Source organism: Electrophorus electricus, chromosome 21 (genome assembly GCF_041902795.1).
Source record: "Electrophorus electricus isolate QZ-2024a chromosome 21, ASM4190279v1, whole genome shotgun sequence".
NCBI classification, from domain to species: Eukaryota; Metazoa; Chordata; class Actinopteri; order Gymnotiformes; family Gymnotidae; genus Electrophorus; species Electrophorus electricus.
Window position 1 is genome coordinate 15,490,001 of NC_137517.1, and position 22,451 is coordinate 15,512,451.

Below are 22,451 nucleotides of genomic sequence, written 5' to 3' on the forward strand. Positions count from 1 at the left end.
AAAGCTTTGTCCTGAGTGGTCCACCTGAAACCATGAGCCCTGCTCTGAGAAATACACATCTGTGTATTCACAAAAGCACAGGCTTTGGCTGGTAAAAGGTTTCTTATTAACACCAGTCTTGCGTGCCTTCTTAACTAGTTAAGTTTCTTCACATTTAGGCTTCCCTCATGTTATTACGTTTTAGTTTACTGTATCTAAATCACTACACAATAAATTGTAGCCTGCACCAAGAAGTAGGAGCGATATAAACAGACTATTTCCTTGTTGTAGTTTATAACTGACTTGTGATGAGTTTGATACTTATGATACTGAATTAATGTAGCAAGAAAACATCCCTGATTTGTGCAAATTATTTAATTTCTACTAATTTAGTAAACTATTATAGTAGCTATAATGTTGAGACTAATGTTGAGACTAAGATATGATGCACAGTGTAGTGGCCTTTCACATGAGGGAAAAACCATCAATAAAGGTATTTTTGAATGGATATAATAAAAAATTAATAATAAAATCTCTTACTTTGCTTTTATACTTGCAGTTTTGTTGTACTTGCATAATTTTTAGTCTCTTAAGGATCTTTAAAATAAACAAACTTTTCACTGTTTGACTGCTGCAGATTATTTTTGCACATCCAGTTCATTCTGATAAAAACCTTGTTTGTATTGAATTGTCCAAGTTTTCAATTATTATGTAAGGATATAAAAAAATAAAATCATAATCAAGAATCATCCATGAGTTTGAAGAAATCTAATCACCCAACTCTACTTATAGTAGGATATAAAGGCTGAAAATACTAATAATGTTATTGCATTTCAATTACTAAAAACAACAACAATGAAAGATTGAATGTATTATGGTGCACAGACTGATGGGTGATATAGGGGTGGAATATGAACACCATAGAGTAAATAATCACAGGTTCATGTCAGTGTTGGTCAATGTTTGAATAAGTTTGGAAGTGGATGCCTAGTCAAGAGTGTTTTGGGAGGTAGGTTGTATATGACAAAGAAAATAAACAAACAAACTGTTTCATGTTCGAAGAATGTATGATTATGACACTGGATATTGAGTCTAAGTGTGGGAAGGTTGTGTATGACAAAGCTAGTAAACACACGAGAGTGTGTCGGCAAATGTATTGACATGTCTACATCTATGTTATTGAGTGTGTGTGTGTGTGTGTGTGTGTGTGTGTGTGTGTGTGTGTGTGTGTGTATCTCAGGTGTGTTACTGATCAATGTGCTGTAATGCTTTTCTGTTGTTCACTCGCTGTAGTCTTTTAACAGCCTCTGAAAGCATCTTATTCAGAGATTTCTCCACATTCAGTTTCATCAGCTCATTCTTCATTTTGAGGTTTTTATGATGGCAGAACAACAAATAATTATCATCTGATGAAGATGTCAGCAGTCTACTGGCCTCTTCTAGAGTTGTCTGAGTGACACTGATGATGTCTAAGAGGCTTCTGAGCAGGTTCTCTGGCTGAAACAGACCTGAAGGATAAATATTCTCCACTTGCCCTCCACTGGGCCTTCTTTAACCTTCAGTAATCCTCACAGTCAGTGACAAATGGTCCATTTGAAATAGGAAAATCAGCTCAGTGAAGATTAACCATGGAATGTGAGGAGCTTCTGGCTTTGGCCCGCACTGAGGTCCAACCTGTGTTGAGGTGACTGGAGCTCTGGGAGTGTGAGCCATTTTCACACTCACAGTGCTGCTCTTGCATGCTGCCTCTTTAACACTTAAACTGCAGCACTGTCCTATAACAAGGAAGTCTGGGGATTCACATTTTGTCACAGAGGCTCCAGCAATCCGTGGAAAACGGCACCTGCTTTCAGGTTTTGCCTTTGCCTCTGGAGCGTTGCTCTCATCACGGAGGAACATCTTCTTTGTATTAGAAGCTCTCCTCATGATGATTAAACTAATTAAATCCTATATGTAATAAAGCTCTGGTGTTCTGTCGATTTATATATTACCTAGCTGTGGGTTTGGGTGTTTTATCTTAGTTGTGTTCGATGCAATGTCACAATTGCATAAATTACTGTGGATTGGTATGAAGCCTTATTGTATTAGTAATATTCATTGGTATGAAGCCTTATTGTATTAGTAATATTTTGCGCCCTCACTGTCCCTTCACAATATATCATTCGAGTCTCGTTTACTTTTTCACGCAGCAACTTATAAGAACCGAGATGTCGTATTCTTGTCGATATTCACAAACCTGCAAGTAACATGCATTTAACATGATCACGCTTTTAAAGATGCATTTAACATGCATTTCCTTCCTACCTGATGCTTCGTTTCATCAGGCAAGCGATATGTAAACTAGTGATGCCTTACATTCAAGCCTACATAATAACGGCAAAAAATACACCTAGTTATCTAAACTAGACAGACTTTGTATAAAAACGATAACTCGACATCGTGAGCAATGAATACAGATAGAACCAAAAATAAATTATCTATTTAGCTTTGCTAACTATAAGTCTCGACCGTGTCTAGCTTTGTTACTTCACGTAAATGTTCAAACGTAGCTAGCTAGTGTTAGCTCGATAAAGCTGGATCTTACGAGCTGAATTCTGAGAGGATTTCAAGCATACTCGCAAAATCTGTAGATAGCTACACAATTATAAGTTGAGTGAAACATGTTGAGATGGACAGCGTCAGATGAAACAGTGATTAGAATTTCCTGTCGCGATCCAACACGACTTGCAAGCGCGCTGACGGACTAAACTAATCTGTCAGCATTGTGTCAGATGTGAGAAAATGTTGGAACTGACAATACATCCAAATATCTAACAAAACAAGTTAGGTTTCCAAGGTAGAAATATGAATATGTCATGGTAATAAACTGTTTTAAAATGCCCTAGTTACCTCAGTTGATTGAGTTAATTTCTCCTCTGATGGTGTAATGATGTCTGTTTACTAGCTGTCTTCTTAAGCATCACATGAAAACAAAGTTACACACAAACCTTTTAACAAGTTATATCAAAATAGAGCTTGTCATCTTCAATAGGCACTTTTCAGATTTACAATCAGTGACTAGGTGACAGACTAACCGTGTTAGTCAGGAATTTCATTTGCGACATTCGAATGGGCCTACAGCAAAAACATGTCTGAAGCATAAAATGTAAGACCATGCAATTTCACATTTAAGACAACTGAAGACTTATTAATGCCTCAAATTTGTAAAATGTAATTTCAGACAAATTAAGACTTTTTAAGGACCCACGGGCACCCTGTGTACAGGGCACCTAACTCATCTCCCGCACCAGAGTTCCTTTATTGACAACAGTTGTTTGATTATTAATCTCCAACTTTAACACGTAGGCTCCATACAAGACACTTTTTTGCTCCTTTACATTTTCTATAACAAAGCCAGCAATTCCCAGATGTCTCCTGGAATTGAGGAATATGAGTTATAGGAAAGGAGGAAGTGTACTGACTTCTCTCAATCTCAAAATAATAATGATTGTAATAAATAATGAGTTGTTGGTTACATTTTCTCGCTTTCTCTTTTTCCTCCATATTTTAGTCATAGACAATTCCTACCCATCAGGTAATTATTCCTCGTCACATGTCAGCGGCCAACCAGGGAGGGTGAGGGTTGTCACAATTTTCCTCATGCAGTCACATCCTTTCAAGCTGTGGCCAGTGTTGCTGTGATTGACAGGAGAGTGCAGAGAGCCAGAGACTATGCCACCCCTCCCTCCCTGAGAGCACAGCAAATTGTACTCATCAGTAAGAATCCTGACTCATAAAAAATGTTCACGTCAATCCTTTTTTATTACTTAATCGAAATGTCTGCGTTACACTGTATTAGTAAAAGCAATACGGAAGGTAAGAGCCTCCCTGGAGGTGACGGTTGAACGCTTGTTGTAGTGAGCGAGACGAGAAGCCTCACCAGCGATGCACTCGAAGATATCATTCATAAAGGAATTCATGATCCCCATAGCCTTGGAAGAGATACCGGTGTCGGGGTGGACCTGTTTCAGGACTTTGTACACGTAGATAGCATAACCTTCCTTCCTCGACTTTCTGCGCTTCTTGCCTCCTTTACCGGCCGTCTTAGTCACGGCTTTTTTGGATCCCTTCTTCGGCGCAGACTTGGCAGGCTCGGGCATGACGCTCGTTGCTGAGTAAACAACAACAGAAAGAAAAACAGTGCCTGAACACCCAGTTTATTTAGACTCTGGTATTCTAATTTGAACACACCCTCCCCTCCTCGGTCATGACAAGCCATCATTGGCCAGAAAACAACCCCTCCTCTCACAGGAACCTCCCTATCGTTGCTCCGCCACCCCATAGCGTTCACCTCTTAATCCATTTTTAAATTGACTTTATTGAAACAATTCAATTCAATACACACACACACTCCATCACAAAGGCCTCACAAACAAGATCCACCGGAGGACCCAGACTACCTTCACTCTATACATTAACAATACAATTTACCTCTGTAAATTAGGTATACATCCTCCATTTATATACCTCCAAAAGAGTCCAAGATGTATTTTGGTCCTCCAATATTAATCGTTTTCAGCCTTTTTAACTCACACGCACACAATCGGTTGTAACAGGTATTGTTTTTAACATTATCGTCTTATTTTGGGCTAGGATTTGGAACCTACAACATGCAGACGTTTAAAAGCGTGTTACAGCTCTCATCAATATAAAACTAAATGTCCTTTGTGCGCATTCAGGCACTAGACACTTATAGGCGCTCATACACACAAAACAACTCTTTAACCGAGTGGATGGATGGCTCTTAAAAGAGCCGTTGGTTTGGTCGTTTAGGAACTCAGCGTTTAACCTCCGAAGCCGTACAGAGTACGTCCCTGGCGTTTCAGAGCATAAACCACATCCATGGCGGTGACCGTCTTCCGCTTGGCATGCTCGGTGTAGGTGACCGCGTCCCTGATAACGTTCTCCAGAAACACTTTCAGCACACCACGGGTCTCCTCGTAGATCAGACCGGAGATGCGCTTGACGCCGCCACGACGAGCCAGACGGCGGATAGCGGGCTTAGTGATACCCTGGATGTTGTCGCGGAGCACCTTACGGTGACGCTTAGCGCCTCCTTTCCCAAGGCCCTTACCACCCTTTCCTCTTCCAGACATCGCTTAGGCTTCTTTCACCACTCAAAGAAAAGAGAAATAATGAAGCGCTTTCACCCAGTGCGCCACTATTATTCTCTTCTAAAGGACCTGGTTGAAGACAAGGAGCACTCGAGGAGGCGGAGCTAAATACCATGCCCCTCCAAACGCCTCCAGCACAACACTTAGCCAGACTGGAATAAAATCTCAATACTATTTGGCAAAACGACAATTCATAGATAGAACATCTAAGAGATCTTAGACAATAACAACGAACAACAACGTAAGGGAAGAAAAAGAACGATAACAAACAAGCAAAGACAACAAAAGATTCCGTGCAGCATAAGCTGGCCTACAATTGTTACAACTGCTACTAATCAAAAGAAGAAGAGTCAGAATGGAAGTAGGTCCTCAGCACTGGTGCTGAAAAGCCCTAAGTTTAAAGACTCTTGCTGGAAAATATAGAAATTATATACACACTCCTAATCCGTGTGTTCATTAGGCCTCTTAGGGTTCCCACCAGCCAAGAACAACATGTAGATCAGGTTAGAGAAACTACTGTCTTCTCACTTTCATCTTCCTCTGCAACAGTGGCAGCTTAACTGCTATTTTCACATAACATAACTCCGTCCACGTACCCTCGTCCTTCAAGCATTAATAAAGGACATCACTACGCTTGTAAATCATAGGAAAACACACTTGTATGCCCAAATACAGCATTCAAGGGCCTTCAAAGACTACATTCCAAAAAAAATGCTCAATAAAATGTTGTAAAAAGTATGACTCAACTGCCGGGTTGGGAATTTTATCATCACTGTCAAGTAGCTTTACTTAAAATGTCAAGCTTGAAACCTGTACTGTAGGGCAGCCTGAACTCAGCACAGGGAAACTACCCTATTATTATTAATATTTTTGTTAACATGATCACCACCACTATTATTGTTATTATTACTACTATTATTATCAACAGTAGGAAAAGGGGGAGGAAGAGGAGGAATAGAAGTATATTTCAAATAAAAAAACAAGAAAACTAAATTGGCTAAATGATGGCGAGTAAAACACACTAATACTGATTGGGATGTTGTGATAGATGAAGCTTCGTTACCATCTTGTGGCCAAACTGTAAAAGCAGCCACAACAAAATGAGAGTTGACTTCATTATGTCTTCAAGAAACCTGAAGGGACAGTTTCATTTGGAATCAAGAACTGTTGGCCATTTATTATTAGATTTGTGGAACAGCTTAACGCTTGTGCACCGTGTGTTTATGATCGTCATGCTTTCAACAGTGGTTGCCAAAGTGATTTGAAGGCATGTTCAAAAGTGATAGTTTAGAACCATGTGTCAGTAATATTTCTCAACCCCCTGAATAAATAGTCTAATTGTACATTGTTATTATATTTGTTCTTCCAGTGCTATTGTTACTCTTTGTAGTTATTTCTTTCATCCCCTTTCTTTCAGGAAATGCAAATGCAGAGCTACATCAAAACAAACAGTAGCGCACAAAAACACACACACACACACACACACACACACACACACACACACACACACACACACACACACACACACACACACTCTCTCACTCTCTCTGACGAAAAATAGACCATTGCATAATCAAGAAGAAGACAGTTTTGGCTAAGAATATATTGTAAGGGTAGAGAAGGAAATTGTTAATAAAAAGATTTCAGCTGTGTTCTGAAAGAACAAAATAGAAGTGCAGCCATACATTGCCATGCAAAAGTTTGTGCACCCCTGCTCAAAGTATATGTTACTGTGAACAAGTAATCAATTTGAAGATGAAATGATCTCCAAAAGGCATACAGGTAAAGATGAAACACACTTTTCAACATTTTAAGCAACGTCAGTTTATTAGTTTGGTTTTGTACAATTTTAGAGTGAAAAAAGGAGTAGCTAGGAGATTTGAACACTCAAATAACTTTGACCGCAGTCTCAGACCTTCATTAGCCTGTTATGGTTATGGCTTGTACACAATCATTGTTAAGAAAGGCCAGGTGATGCAAAATTCAAAGCTTTATAAACAGCCAGACTCCTCTAACCTTGTCCCAGAAACCAGCAGCCATGGGTTCTTCTAAATAGCTGCTTAGCAAAATGAAAATGAAAATTGTTGAGGCCCATAAAACAGAAGAAAGCTATAGGATGATAGCAATGAGTTTCAGGTCGCAATTTCCTCAGTTTGAAATGTAATTAAGAAATGGTGGTTAACAGGAATAGTGCCGGTCAAGGTGAGCTCTGGAAGACCAAGAAACATTTCAGAGACGTCTGATTGTAGGATTGTTAGAAAGGGAAATTAGAACCCTTGCTTGACTGCAAAGGACTTTCAGGAAGATTTAGCACACTCTGGTGGTGTGGTACATTGTTCTACTGTTCAGAGACACCTGCACAAACATGACCTTTATGGAAGCATCATAAGAAGAAAACGTCTCCTCCGTCCTTACCACAAAATTCTGCATCAGAAGGTTGCAAAAGAAAATCTAAACATGTATGGTTGGAGAAAAAATGGCACCTCTATAACCATTAAGATGGTGGGGGGGTATCAATCATGTTTTGGGGTAGTATTGCAGCCAATGGCACGGGGAGGTTTTCACGGGTAGAGGGGGAAATGGATTCAATGAACTTCCAGAAAATTCTGGAAGCAAGCATAACACCATTCTGTAAAAATGCTGAGGTTGAAAAGAGGATGGCTTATACAAATGGATAATGATCCTAAACACACCTCAAAATCCATAATAAACTACCTCAAAAGGTGCAAGCTGAAGGTTTAGCCATGGCCCTCACAGTCCCCTGATCTGAACAGCATTGAAATCTATGGATAGACATCAAAAGAACAGTGCATGCAAGACAGCCCAGGAATCTCACAGAAGTGGAAGACTGTTGCAAGGAAGAATGGATGAAAATCCCTCAAACAAGAATCGGAAGACTCTTGGCTGGCTACACAAAGTGCTTACAAGATGAGATGCTTGCCAAAGGAGGTGCTACTTGGTACTAAGCATTTTGGGGAGCAATTCATCTACAACTTGCTTATCTGTTCACAGTAACATACATTTTGACCAGGGGTGCCCAAACCGTTGCATACCACTGTAAATATTGTTGTGTGACATGCTATCTGTTAAGGAGGCCTGGTACATAGTACAGCAAACAAACCAACTATGGGGTTCCAGATGGGTAATTTCAGTAGTTCACAAAAGAAAAAAAAAAGAAAAAAGACCATAATGAGATTATGGAAATAAATGCATGAAAAGCATGCTTTGATCTCACATATTAAGTGCTTGTGGAACATGAATAAAATAAACACATAAAGAAATTAATATAAGTCTCCTCTAACTAACCATGAGTAGGCTTACAGTAGTAAGAAGAAGAAGAAGAAGAAGAAGAAGAATCATGAAAGGCAAGTCCATTTCTAAAACCATTTTATTTGTCTTCAGAGCATTTTTAGCTATTTGTTAGGGCTCGGTTTTTTATGATGAAAGACAATTATTCTGTTTATTGCAACAGTAGATCCAAAAGCAAAGAAACCTTTATGACAGTGGCTGTCAGCTAAGCCTAGAAATGATTTCTGAGAAGGACATACCCACTCCATATGCTTATTATTATTATTGTTGTTGTTGTTTCTCCCAAGAGAAACTGGCTAATTGTTCTTCAATATACTTTTACATTCTGATAGCGTTCTGATTAAAAACCAAAATGTTGCAATGTGCACCATAAGTAGTCTCTAGAAATCTAATCGAAGGCTTTTCTTGCCCAGTCCTACTATATAAAAATCCCTCCGTTGCCATACTTTCTCAGCTGTGATTAACCACTCCTAAACCAACTTTAGATTGCGTAACCAAGAAACACATGTCAGATACACGTTATAACAACGACGCATCAGTTTCAAGCGTTGCTAAGGCCACTTGCTCATTTTGTAGCGAAACGATTAGGTGGCTCTTAAAAGAGCCTTTGGGTAGATTGGGACATGACGCCGAGCGATTAGTTTAAGCACGCTCTCCGCGAATGCGGCGGGCCAACTGGATGTCCTTGGGCATGATGGTGACTCTCTTGGCGTGGATTGCGCACAAGTTAGTATCCTCGAACAAGCCCACCAGGTATGCCTCGCTAGCCTCCTGCAAGGCCATAACGGCCGAGCTCTGGAAACGGAGATCGGTCTTGAAATCCTGAGCAATTTCTCTCACCAGGCGCTGGAAGGGCAGCTTGCGGATCAGCAACTCGGTAGACTTCTGATAACGACGAATCTCCCTCAGAGCTACTGTACCAGGCCTGTAACGATGAGGCTTCTTCACGCCGCCGGTGGCTGGGGCGCTCTTGCGGGCAGCCTTAGTGGCAAGCTGCTTTCTCGGGGCTTTACCACCGGTGGACTTACGGGCGGTCTGCTTCGTTCTTGCCATAGCGACGGAACTCTACCCTTAACTGACAAAGAAAGAGAATAAAAAGCAACTCAGACGGTACCCTTTTTAAGCCATAACGCCGACCTGCGCTCATTGGGCGTCTTCAGTAAGCCTGCCATCCATTGGACAAACAAGGCCACGTCACATCAAGACAATTGGCCCGTGTTCCACAACGCGCGCATTTCAAAAAGCAAGACGATACGCCTACTTCTGAGGCGGGCTCACGGCAACACATTTCTAGCCGTACTTTTTATTTGCCTCCAGTGTACATTCCTGAACGTATTCCCTGTTACGTTTTTGCATGTTTATAGCACCAACAGCATCGCGCGCATATACATATAGCTACTACTCTTACAAATACGTACATAGATGTACGTACTTGCTTTCATCAGATGCTATTGGGCGCACAAAAAGGGGGAAGGTGTACGTGCGCTTCGACGTGATACGGTATTGGACAGCGGTGCCCATTAATCATTTGGTACTCTCGAGAAAAATGCAAGGTAGGAACAGTTGCACTTCATCAGTCAATGTGGGTGGCTCTTAAAAGAGCCTTTGGGATCTGCAGACAACGCAGCAGAGATGAATTTACTTGGTCTTGACCGTCTTCTCGGTTTTCTTGGGCAGCAGAACAGCCTGAATGTTGGGCAGCACGCCACCTTGAGCAATAGTCACACCTCCCAACAGCTTGTTCAACTCCTCGTCGTTACGCACGGCGAGCTGCAGATGACGAGGAATGATACGGGTCTTCTTGTTGTCACGGGCGGCGTTGCCTGCCAACTCGAGAATCTCAGCAGTCAGATACTCCAGCACAGCAGCCAAATAGACCGGAGCACCGGCACCAACGCGCTCGGCATAATTACCTTTGCGCAGAAGCCTGTGCACACGGCCCACAGGGAACTGCAAGCCAGCGCGAGAGGAGCGAGTCTTGGCCTTAGCCCTGGCCTTACCGCCGGTCTTCCCTCTTCCACTCATTATAAATACAACTGCGTCTTGTGAGCAAAGCTGAAATAATCCCCGTTCACCTAACAACGCTTCAGATATAGCAAAGTCAACTCCTCTCCTATTGGCTAAGGAGGACAGGACGAATAACCAATCGCGAAGCACTCGTTCACTTCCAAAGCCGGCCTCCCTTTCCACTTTGTATTGAATTTTCTTAATAAAGTCAATTGAAAACACTCCATCACAAAAACCTCACAAACAATATCCACCGGAGGACCCAGACTACCTTCACTCTATACATTAACAATACAATTTACATCTGTAAATTAGGTATACATCATCCATTTCTATGTCCAAAAAACCCAGGGAAATGTCTTTTTTCCTCTATCAATCGTCTTCAACCCTTTTAACTCACACACGATCTGTTTAAACAGTTTCTGCAGGTATTATACATTGCTCAATAATCATCTTACATCGCGTTTTCCAAATCTTCGAATTTATCACACAATCAATCAATCATCAACAAAAGTCCTTCACATTCTCAGTCAAATTCTCATTAAAAACACTCCATACATAATACTTTTTTCCTGTTGCCACCCCATTTAAACCCAATACCTTCCCTTTTCTCCCAAATGTCAGTAGTCCTCAGTCATACTGTATGGATGAAATCGCAAGTTAAAATAAACTCCAATTACACACCTGGCCGTATTTGTTCGCTCGTAATCATTTCGAGAGTTTAAAGAAAACCGCTCTTTGGAAAAGTGGGTGGCTCTTAAAAGAGCCTTTTGGGGATACCAAGACATGAAAACATGCACGTTTACTTCTTCTTGGGGGCAGCTTTTTTCGCCTTTGCAGCCTTTGGCTTGGCAGTCTTGGGCTTGACAGTCTTTGCCTTCTTGGGGCTCTTGGCTGCCTTCTTCGGGGCGGCCGGCTTCTTTGCTTTCTTAGGGCTCTTGGTGGCTTTCGCGGCGGCAGCAGGTTTCTTCGCCTTCTTGGGAGACTTCTTTGCAGCGGCGGCGGCGGCGGGCTTCTTTGCCGCTACCTTCTTGGGCTTTTTAGCCGCGGCAGGTTTCTTGGCGGGCGCTTTTTTCGCCTTAGGCGCGGCTTTCTTAGCGGGCGTCTTCTTGGCTTCAGCTTGCTTCTTGTTGATCTTAAAAGATCCAGAGGCACCGGTACCTTTGGTCTGCACCAGAGTTCCCTTTGTCACCAAGCTTTTGATAGCAAGCTTGACGCGAGTGTTGTTCTTCTCCACGTCGTAACCGCCCGCAGCCAGAGCTTTCTTCAGAGCGGCGAGAGAGACGCCGCTCCGTTCTTTGGAAGCAGAAACAGCTTTGACGATAAGCTCACCGACGCTGGGTCCCGCTTTCTTGGGCCTCGCAGCAGCTTTCTTCTTGGGCGCTTTGGCCGGCGCAGCGGCGGCGGGGGCTGGAGCTACTTCTGCCATCGTCGTGTTAACTACGAGAAACAGACGCGCGCAAACAGCACACTATGTCGAACACACGGCTCTGTTGAGTTGATCCTCCCTGCTAGCGAGGGGCCGGCCTTAAATGCCGCATGAGGACGGTGTAGACTCAACCCGCCCAGCCCTCGGCGTCTGTGCTTCCGTGAGCTGCTCGCGCTTGTGTTTTCTCATGACAAATCCGGCTCTAAATATACACGCTAAAGCAATTTGTAAGGCGTCAAACAACGCGTTTGGAAAGAAAGGGCTCTGTGGTTCATTTGCGTGCCAGAAAAGCCAGTGCAGCCCCATCTCGTTTTGCACAGCTCCCTCAAAAAGGCACTGCGCGACTGCCGCTCCAAATAAGACATGGTCCATTTCTACTGCTGTGGGACCTGAAAATGTGAGAAATGAAGGCATACGTCTAGCAAGTTCCCACGTGCGCGTTGAAGGAGAGCCTGAGCAAAGGTATGGACGTTTTACGAGTGTGGCAGTGGTGTGTGCACTAGTTGAAAAAAGCCTTATGTAGGTATCAGTAAAACACAGGTGTGGGATGCAGGAGAGTGTGGTTATGTGAGAGAGTTCCTCGCACAGCCAAGTGTCTTTGTTAAATCATCCCAGTCTTAGTCAAAAGAAGCCCCCAAAACGGATACTCTCACTCGGGATGGTGCTCCTCAGCAGGTGGACATCCTCTTATTGGGATGGCATCAGGTGCACCTCATCAGGGGAGGAGACCACGTGAGCATCGTCAGGTGTCCGAGCTCAAATCATCGCTGGGGGCCCAAGTTCTAAACCTAAAGTGAATTACCCTGACCTCATCAGAACCCTCATCTGAATAACCCCAAGTTCACTCTAAGCCTAAAGTGCATTACCCTGCCTCATCAGAAACTTCATTTGAAGAACCCCGTTCACTTTAACCCTAAGGTGAATTACAATAACTTCATAATCTCTTTCCAAGCTTTACCTTCTTGCAAACCCCAATAACATTTATAGCACCACACTTCTATGGTATGGCACATGTGTAACCTACTCCCAAACAGAATATCACTCAAAGGCCTATCTGGACAGTTTTCTCCTAACTTTAGTGCAATAAATGAAGGGATGCAATCCTTAACTTCATAAGAAGCCTAATGACAAGCAGAGACAAAGTGAGTTTTTGTGAGGCCCTGTCATGGGTTTACTGGGTCAGCTCTAAAAAATAATCTATTGTACTGATTTTCTTTCCCCCATATGCTGTGATTCTATGAGTCACAGTTCTGTGGCTCATTAATAGCATTCCCAGAATACACATACCTTGCATGACTTCCACTTCTCTCTCTCTCTGTCTATGGCTTACACATACACATAGATGTGTGCACACACATGCTGGGTCTTCCAAGACTTCTCAGTCTCTTGCATGGGACATTACAGAGGCACCTTGCAAATGACCCGTGGGGCAAAGGGGTCACGTAGGCCTAGACCATTAAGAATAGAATGAATAAACTGTTGTGAAAGTGGTAGGAATTGACTGTAAAGAATAGCTGCCATGTGTATGCAGTACAAGGAGTGGGCAAATGCTAAACATCTGCAGATGACTAGACTTCTTCTACAGCAAACAGGGCAAAACATGTGAAAAGAATATTAACAGCTACTAATGAAAGGTAACAACAGGAAATAATGTCATAATGTGGGCTATGAAGATTACAATAGTTGCCAAGGTGACATGGCATGCTTGTAGGATACATCAGAGCCTAAATATATATACATACATATATACACACACAAACAAACAAATAAATAAAACAGACACTTGTGTGTCAGTGTTCAAAGACATTTAATACATTGCAAGCTACATGCGGCCGAATAAAGGGTACGGAAATGGATTAATAAAACGCGCAGAAAAGGGGAAGAGAAACGAGGCCAAAGCACACAAGTGCCACTGTACTTTAAGAATATTCGATATTATAAATCATTTATTTGGGTATGCTATTTTGGGCCCGCCCGGTTCCTGATAGTGTACATAGACGACATCCTTGTGTTTTCCCAATCCGAAGTGGAGCATGTGCATCATGTAATGGCTGTCCTGACGCGTCTCCAACAACATCACCTGTATGCCAAGGCCAAGAAGTGCAAGTTCCAAAGGAACTGTGTTACTTTTCTAGGGTGTACCCTCAAACCAGGAGTCTTCTCCATGGATCCTGATAAGGTGATTGCAATCCAAAATTAGCCTAAACCCACCACCATCAAGGAGTTGCTACAAATCTTGGGTTTTGTCAACTTCTACAGAAGGTTCATTCGGGGGTTTGGTGACATAGCTGTTCCCCTTTTGGACCTCCTCAAGAAACAAGGCAGACAGCAGCTTCAGTGGACCATGGCCATGGATCAGGCCTTCCTGACTTAGAGAATGGGTGCCAAAACAAAGGCCCCCTTCAGTGAGCCTGACCCTTCTCTTCCCTTCATGGTGGAAGTGGATGCTTCTGAGGTAGGAGTGGGGGCAGTCCTGTCACAGAGGCACCCCACCTTGACTGTACCCTTGTGCTTTTTACTCCTGGGAACTACAACCTGCCGAGAGGAATTTTGATATAGGAAACCGGGAACTTCTCATGGTAAAACTTGCCCTAGAGCAATTGAGACACTGGTTAGAAGGGCCTAAACATCCCTTCTTGCTATTCATGGACCATCAAAATCTAGAGTACCTACAGCTCGACGACTCAACCCAAGACAAGCTAGGTGATCATTGTTCTTCTCTCGGTTTAACTTCACAGTGTCTTACAGACCCGCTTCCAAGAATCAAAAGGTGGATGCCTTGTCAAACATCTATGACAAGGGAGAGACCAACCCGAATCCTGAGACCATCCTGCCAAATAGCTGCTTTCTAGCTACCATATGGTGGGGCTTCCAAGACAACCTGGAGAATGCTCTGAAGGATGACTCTAGCCCAGAGGAATGTCCCCAAGAAAAATGATACATTCAAGTTCAAGTTCGGTTTATTCGTCACATACATAGTCATACACAGTATAACTCGCAGTGAAATGGTGGAGAGTGCTCTGTCCAAACTGAGGAAAGGAAGCTTCCCTCAGAGGAATGTTACTAGAATGGGCTCATACGACCTTATGTAATGTACATCCTGGTATCAATCGCACCACGCGCATGTTGTCCCATAAGTTTTGGTGGCCCTCCCTTCCTGATGAGACACATGATTACATAATGTCTTGTGTAGTCTGTGCCCAGTCACGCACACCTTGCACTCTCCCTGCTGGGAAGTTACAGCCCCTGCCTGTGCCACATCGCCCCTGGACCCACATGTGCAATTAAAGGGAGGAATATGTGGGATAACTTATGCATGATAAGAGAACTTATCACACAAAAAAAAAGTATGAATAAGTCTGGGTTTTATATAGTCACCTTAGATCAGAAGAAAGCCTTTGACTCGATATCACGTGACTACTTGTGGTCAGTTATGGAATGAATTCCCGGAAGGATTTATAAAAATGATTAAGCTTTTGTATTTGAAATAGACTGTTTTGCTTAATGTGAACAGAGGCTTGACAGACAAAATTGCTATCCATAGAGGGGTTAAACAAGGGTGCCCTTTGAGTGCAGCATTGTATATTTTAGCCATAAGTTCATTATTATTGAAACTAAAAAATGACAATTTGCTAAAGGGAGTTCAGATCACCAGTAATTTACAGAAATGTGTTGTATCTGCACATGTGGATGACGTAAAAGTTTTTGTAAAAACTCAAAAAGATTTAGATAGGATCTTCGAACATTTTGACTTGTATGAACATGTATCCGGGGCATCTTTGAATCATTCCAAGGCTGAGGCGGTTTGGATTGGGGAATAGTTGAGAGTAACTGAAAGATACTACAGGAAATCACAGAGGAATCAAAGAGGATTATACACTGGGGTGTGAGTTACAAATTGAAGATCAAACTAATTAAGACTTTCATTTTATCAAAACTTTTATTTCTGTCTATTGTTTCTCCTCCAGCGGAAAAAATAGTGACCGAACTGAATAAAATCTGTATTAGAACAATGTGGGGTAATAACAGAGAAGTCACAAAAAGGGACTATGTATATAAGAATAAAGAAAATGGAGGCTTAGGTGCAGTAGAACTTGGCGATAAATTAAAAATAAGTTTTTGTAGACAAGTCAATACAAGCATTGGTAGGAAAGCTAAATGGATTGGTGAAATCTCAGACTGGGAAAAGAAGAAAGGAAAGAAAAGGAAGAGTGTACTATACTATAAACTCTTGTACTCAGATTTTGTTGATAAATGTAAAAGTTTGAAGATCGATTGGAGAACGCTATCGAGTAAAACTATTTATAAAAGTATAGCAGATCATAAGTACAAGGGGCAGATACAGTTTGGTGATTGCGATGAAAGGGAGAAAAATCTGTTGAATTTGCTATCAGGAGAACATGTTAGAGAAAATAAAGGAGAAGATGTGACTTGCCACAGTGGGTAGGCTACCAACGAGGTCTGTGGTTAAATGGAGTTGCTTTGGGAAGACGACCGAATGCCCAATGCCTAACTGTAAAGAGAAAGAAACAATAGGCATCTGTTGGTGGACTGCTATAGATCTAAAGAAATATGGGAACAATTCAGGTTTGGTTTAAACATAGAATTTAATCGCAAAAACATTATATATGATGCTTATAATGTGAACATACACTGTAAAAAGAGGATTTTGTTTTGGATATGTATATGTACAATTGTGAATCAAATTTGGTCTGCAAGAGCTAAAATGACTATTGAAAATACTTCTGTGTCCAGTGAACAAGTAGTGAAACAATGTATAGTAAAGTTAAAAAAGAGACAAAAGCATGACAAGATGAAAAATGATATACCATGGGAAATCTTAAAATGTTTGCAGCATGGATTTGCGTGAAGTGTAAAGTTTGGAAAGTTTCAAGTGAGATGTTTTATCTGTGATTTAGTCTATATTTAATCTTGCTTTGTTTGTTTTTCAAAAGAAAAAAAAAGAACCGGAAGATGAAAAATGATTATAAAGTCTGGATTTTTTCCTATGAAATACTGTTCAATAATGCCTTCCATAAGTAATATTTCATTGTGTGGATATGTATATGCATAATTGTGAATCTAATTTGGTCTACAGGAATTAAAATGACTATGGAAAATACCTTTGTCTCAAATGAACAAGTGAAAGTTTTCTTACAAAAATTATGAGAATTGACAGATGAAAAATTATTGTAAAGTATAGATTCTCTCTTATGAAATATTGTTTTATAATGCCGCTCATAAGTAATGTTTTCATTGTTTGTTTTTCTGATATGAAAACTTAATAAAATGATTTAAAAACCCAAGTGTCTTTGTCAAATCAGCCCAAATCTGGTGCTCCTCATCAGGTAGCCGTCCTCTTGTTGGGCTAGCATCAGGTGCACCTCATCAGGGGAGGAGACCACGTGAACACCGTCAGGTGTCCGAGCTCAAATTATTGCTGTGGGCCCAAGACCCAATCCTAAAGTGCATTACCCTGCCTCTTCAGAATAACCCCAAGTTCACTCTAACCCTAAAGTGAATTACCCTGCCTCATCAGAAACTTCATTTGAATAACCAAGTAAACTCTAACTCTAAAATGCATTACACTGACCTCATCTGAACCCTCAAGCTGAGAAAAAGTTAGTTGTGAGGCCATGTCATGGGTTTAACCCTTACCTTCTGTATTGCTTTGTGCACTTTGAATGGCAATAGACAAACTTGCCTTGTGATGTTTCATTTTAGATCAAAATCTTATTGATGAGATGATTCAGAAAATGTTCTAAAGAACATACATAAGGTTTGTTTACTGGGTCAGCTCAAAAAAATAGTTTATTTTACTGAGTTTTTTTTCCCCATATGCTGTGATTCTATGAGTGTGACTCATTAATAGCACTCCCAGAATACACATACCTTGCATGACTTCCACTTCTCTCTCTCTCTCTGTCTGTCTATGGCTTACACATACATATGCGCATACACGAGTCTTCCAAGACTTCAGTCTCTTGCATGGGACATTACAGAGGCACCTTGCAAATGACCTGTGGGGCAAAGGGGTCACGTAGGCCTAGACCATTAAGAATAGAATGAATAAACTGTTATGAAAGTGGTAGGAATTGCCTGTAAAAATAGCTGCCATGTGTATGCAGTACAAGGAGTGGGAAAATGCAAAACATCTGCAGATGACTAGACTTCTACAGCAAATATGTGAAAAGAATATTATGGCATGGCATGCTTGTAGGATACAAGAGCATTATATATATACATATATACACACACACACACACACATACAAATAAATAAAACACTGATCACTGACAAGTGTCTAACACATTTAATATATTGCAAGCTACATGCAGCTGAATAAAGGCTATGAAAATGGATTAATAAAACGCGCAGAAAATAGGAAGAGAAACGAGGCCAAAGCGCACAAGCACCACTTCGGCTAGAACTCTATTCTCGTTTTACCATACATGCACTCTCATGATAGAAAATCTCTTTGATGAAAACGTGGGTGGCTCTTAAAAGAGCCTTTAGGTTAGTCAAGTCGCACTAAGACGCTTTACTTGGAGCTGGTGTACTTGGTGACGGCCTTTGTACCCTCAGATACGGCGTGCTTGGCCAGCTCACCAGGAAGCAGAAGGCGCACGGCGGTCTGGATCTCCCTGGAGGTGATGGTTGAACGCTTGTTGTAGTGAGCGAGCCGAGAAGCCTCACCAGCGATGCGCTCGAAGATATCATTCACAAAGGAATTCATGATCCCCATAGCCTTGGAAGAGATACCGGTGTCGGGGTGGACCTGTTTCAGGACTTTATACACGTAGATAGCATAACTTTCCTTCCTCGACTTTCTGCGTTTCTTGCCTCCTTTACCGGCCGTCTTAGTCACGGCTTTTTTGGATCCCTTCTTCGGCGCGGACTTGGCAGGCTCGGGCATGACGCTCGTTGCTGAGTAAACCACAACAGAATGAAAAACGGCGCCTGAACACCCAGTTTATTTAGACTCTGGTATTCTAATTTGAACACACCCTCCCCTCCTCGGTCATGACAAGCTATCATTGGCCAGAAAACAACCCCTCCTCTCACAGGAACCTCCCTATCGTTGCTCCGCCACCCCATAGCGTTCACCTCTTAATCCATTTTTAAATTGACTTTATTGAAACAATTCAATTCAATACACACACACACTGCATCACAAAAGCCTCACAAACAAGATCCACCGGAGGACCCAGACTACCTTCACTCTATACATTAACAATACAATTTACATCTATAAATTAGGTAAACATCATCCATTTATATGCCTCCAAAAGAGTCCAAGATGTATTTCGTTCCTCCAATAATCAATCGTTTTCAACCTTTTTAACTCACACGCACACAATCGGTTGTAACAGGTATTCTGTTTTTAACATTATCGTGTCTTATTTTGGGCTAGGATTTGGAGCCTACAACATGCAGACGTTTAAAAGCGTGTTACAGCTCTCATCAATATAGAACTAAACGTCGTTTGTGCGCATTCAGGCACTACACTTATAGGCGCTCATAGACACACAAAACAACTCTTTAACCGAGTGGATGGGTGGCTCTTAAAAGAGCCGTTGGTTTGATCGTTTTGGAACTCAGCGTTTAACCTCCGAAGCCGTACAGAGTACGTCCCTGGCGTTTCAGAGCATAAACCACGTCCATGGCGGTGACCGTCTTCCGCTTGGCATGCTCGGTGTAGGTGACCGCGTCCCTGATAACGTTCTCCAGGAACACTTTCAGCACACCACGGGTCTCCTCGTAGATCAGACCGGAGATGCGCTTGACGCCGCCACGACGAGCCAGACGGCGGATAGCGGGCTTAGTGATACCCTGGATGTTGTCGCGGAGCACCTTACGGTGACGCTTAGCGCCTCCTTTCCCAAGGCCCTTACCACCCTTTCCTCTTCCAGACATCGCTTAGGCTTCTTTCACCACTCAAAGAAAAGAGAAATAATGAAGCGCTTTCACCCAGTGCGCCACTATTATTCTCTTCTAAAGGACCTGGTTGAAGACAAGGAGCACTCGAGGAGGCGGAGCTAAATACCATGCCCCTCCAAACGCCTCCAGCACAACACTTAGCCAGACTGGAATAAAATCTCAATACTATTTGGCAAAACGACAATTCATAGATAGAACATCTAAGAGATCTTAGACAATAACAACGAACAACAACGTAAGGGAAGAAAAAGAACGATAACAAACAAGCAAAGACAACAAAAGATTCCGTGCAGCATAAGCTGGCCTACAATTGTTACAACTGCTACTAATCAAAAGAAGAAGAGTCAGAATGGAAGTAGGTCCTCAGCACTGGTGCTGAAAAGCCCTAAGTTTAAAGACTCTTGCTGGAAAATATAGAAATTATATACACACTCCTAATCCTTGTGTTCATTAGGCCTCTTAGGGTTCCCACCAGCCAAGAACAACATGTAGTTCAGGTTAGAGAATCTGCTGTCTTCTCACTTTCATCTTCCTCTGCAACAGTGGCAGCTTAACTGCTATTTTCACATAACATAACTCCGTCCACGTACCCTCGTCCTTCAAGCATTAATAAAGGACATCACTACGCTTGTAAATCATAGGAAAACACACTTGTATGCCCAAATACAGCATTCAAGGGCCTTCAAAGGCTACATTCCAAAAAAAATGCTCAATAAAATGTTGTAAAAAGTATGACTCAACTGCCGGGTTGGGAATTTTATCATCACTGTCAAGTAGCTTTACTTAAAATGTCAAGCTTGAAACCTGTACTGGAGGGCAGCCTGAACTCAGCACAGGGAAACTACCCTATTATTATTAATATTTTTGTTAACATGATCACCACCACTATTATTGTTATTATTACTACTATTATTATTAACAGTAGGAAAAGGGGGAGGAAGAGGAGGAATAGAAGTATATTTCAAATAAAAAAAACAAGAAAACTAAATTGGCTAAATGATGGCGAGTAAAACACACTAATACTGATTGGGATGTTCTGATAGATGGAGCTTCGTTACCATCTTGTGGCCAAACTGTAAAAGCAGCCACAACAAAATGAGAGTTGACTTCTTTCTGCCTTCAAGAGACCTGAAGGGACAGTTTCATTTGGAATCAAGAACTGTTGGCCATTTATTATTAGATTTGTGGAACAGCTTAACGCTTGTGCACCGTGTGTTTATGATCGTCATGCTTTCAACAGTGGTTGCCAAAGTGATTTGAAGGCATGTTCAAAAGTGATAGTTTAGAACCATGTGTCAGTAATATTTCTCAACCCCCTGAATAAATAGTCTAATTGTACATTGTTATTATACTTGTTCTTCCAGTGCTATTGTTACTCTTTGTAGTTATTTTTTTCATCCCCTTTCTTTCAGGAAATGCAAATGCAGAGCTACATCAAAACAAACAGTAGCGCACAAAAACAAACACACACACACACACACACACACACACACACACACACTCACTCTCTCACTCTCTCTGACGAAAAATAGACCATTGCATAATCAAGAAGAAGACAGTTTTGGCTAAGAATATATTGTAAGGGTAGAGAAGGAAATTGTTAATAAAAAGATTTCAGCTGTGTTCTGAAAGAACAAAATAGAAGTGCAGCCATACATTGCCATGCAAAAGTTTGTGCACCCCTGCTCAAAGTATATGTTACTGTGAACAAGTAATCAATTTGAAAATGAAATGATCTCCAAAAGGCATACAGGTAAAGATGAAACACACTTTTCAACATTTTAAGCAACGTCAGTTTATTAGTTTGGTTTTGTACAATTTTAGAGTGAAAAAAGGAGTAGCTAGGAGATTTGAACGCTCAAATAACTTTGACCGCAGTCTCAGACCTTCATTAGCCTGTTATGGTTATGGCTTGTACACAATCATTGTTAAGAAAGGCCAGGTGATGCAAAATTCAAAGCTTTATAAACAGCCAGACTCCTCTAACCTTGTCCCAGAAACCAGCAGCCATGGGTTCTTCTAAATAGCTGCTTAGCAAAATGAAAATGAAAATTGTTGAGGCCCATAAAACAGAAGAAAGCTATATGATGATAGCAATGAGTTTCAGGTCGCAATTTCCTCAGTTTGAAATGTAATTAAGAAATGGTGGTTAACAGGAATAGTGCCGGTCAAGGTGAGCTCTGGAAGACCAAGAAACATTTCAGAGACGTCTGATTGTAGGATTGTTAGAAAGGGAAATTAGAACCCTTGCTTGACTGCAAAGGACTTTCAGGAAGATTTAGCACACTCTGGTGGTGTGGTACATTGTTCTACTGTTCAGAGACACCTGCACAAACATGACCTTTATGGAAGCATCATAAGAAGAAAACGTCTCCTCCGTCCTTACCACAAAATTCTGCATCAGAAGGTTGCAAAAGAAAATCTAAACATGTATGGTTGGAGAAAAAATGGCACCTCTATAACCATTAAGATGGTGGGGGGGTATCAATCATGTTTTGGGGTAGTATTGCAGCCAATGGCACGGGGAGGTTTTCACGGGTAGAGGGGGAAATGGATTCAATGAACTTCCAGAAAATTCTGGAAGCAAGCATAACACCATTCTGTAAAAATGCTGAGGTTGAAAAGAGGATGGC

At 41.6% G+C, this 22,451-nt stretch overlaps 5 protein-coding genes and 1 pseudogene across 5 annotated transcripts; all 6 read right to left on the reverse strand.

Annotated features, from left to right (window-relative positions):
• Positions 1–4,266: 4,266 nt before the first annotated feature.
• Positions 4,267–5,126, reverse strand: LOC145652862 (histone H4). The gene has a single exon (XM_081704552.1). It carries the CDS (start codon positions 5,112–5,114, stop codon positions 4,803–4,805), a length of 312 nt encoding a protein of 103 aa, XP_081560678.1. The 5' UTR covers positions 5,115–5,126; the 3' UTR covers positions 4,267–4,802.
• Positions 5,127–8,534: 3,408 nt separating this feature from the next.
• LOC145652781 (histone H3) lies at positions 8,535–9,538 on the reverse strand. Its single transcript, XM_081704066.1, has one exon. It carries the CDS (start codon positions 9,492–9,494, stop codon positions 9,084–9,086), a length of 411 nt encoding a protein of 136 aa, XP_081560192.1. The 5' UTR covers positions 9,495–9,538; the 3' UTR covers positions 8,535–9,083.
• Positions 9,539–10,067: 529 nt separating this feature from the next.
• Positions 10,068–10,520, reverse strand: LOC118240573 (histone H2A-like). The gene has a single exon (XM_035521467.2). It carries the CDS (start codon positions 10,464–10,466, stop codon positions 10,080–10,082), a length of 387 nt encoding a protein of 128 aa, XP_035377360.1. The 5' UTR covers positions 10,467–10,520; the 3' UTR covers positions 10,068–10,079.
• Positions 10,521–11,048: 528 nt separating this feature from the next.
• Positions 11,049–11,893, reverse strand: LOC118240563 (histone H1 pseudogene; annotated as a pseudogene).
• A 6,294-nt stretch (positions 11,894–18,187) lies between these two features.
• On the reverse strand, positions 18,188–18,808 carry LOC145652808 (histone H2B). Its single transcript, XM_081704338.1, has one exon. The coding sequence runs from the start codon at positions 18,791–18,793 to the stop codon at positions 18,419–18,421; it is 375 nt and encodes a 124-aa protein (XP_081560464.1). The 5' UTR covers positions 18,794–18,808; the 3' UTR covers positions 18,188–18,418.
• Positions 18,809–18,904: 96 nt separating this feature from the next.
• LOC145652818 (histone H4) lies at positions 18,905–19,806 on the reverse strand. The gene has a single exon (XM_081704475.1). It carries the CDS (start codon positions 19,792–19,794, stop codon positions 19,483–19,485), a length of 312 nt encoding a protein of 103 aa, XP_081560601.1. The 5' UTR covers positions 19,795–19,806; the 3' UTR covers positions 18,905–19,482.
• Positions 19,807–22,451: the final 2,645 nt, after the last annotated feature.

Coding starts and splice junctions, on each gene's coding strand:
- LOC145652862 (XM_081704552.1), bottom strand. CDS start 5,114: ATGTCTGGAAGAGGAAAGGGTGGTAAGGGCCTTGGGAAAGGAGGCGCT.
- LOC145652781 (XM_081704066.1), bottom strand. CDS start 9,494: ATGGCAAGAACGAAGCAGACCGCCCGTAAGTCCACCGGTGGTAAAGCC.
- LOC118240573 (XM_035521467.2), bottom strand. CDS start 10,466: ATGAGTGGAAGAGGGAAGACCGGCGGTAAGGCCAGGGCTAAGGCCAAG.
- LOC145652808 (XM_081704338.1), bottom strand. CDS start 18,793: ATGCCCGAGCCTGCCAAGTCCGCGCCGAAGAAGGGATCCAAAAAAGCC.
- LOC145652818 (XM_081704475.1), bottom strand. CDS start 19,794: ATGTCTGGAAGAGGAAAGGGTGGTAAGGGCCTTGGGAAAGGAGGCGCT.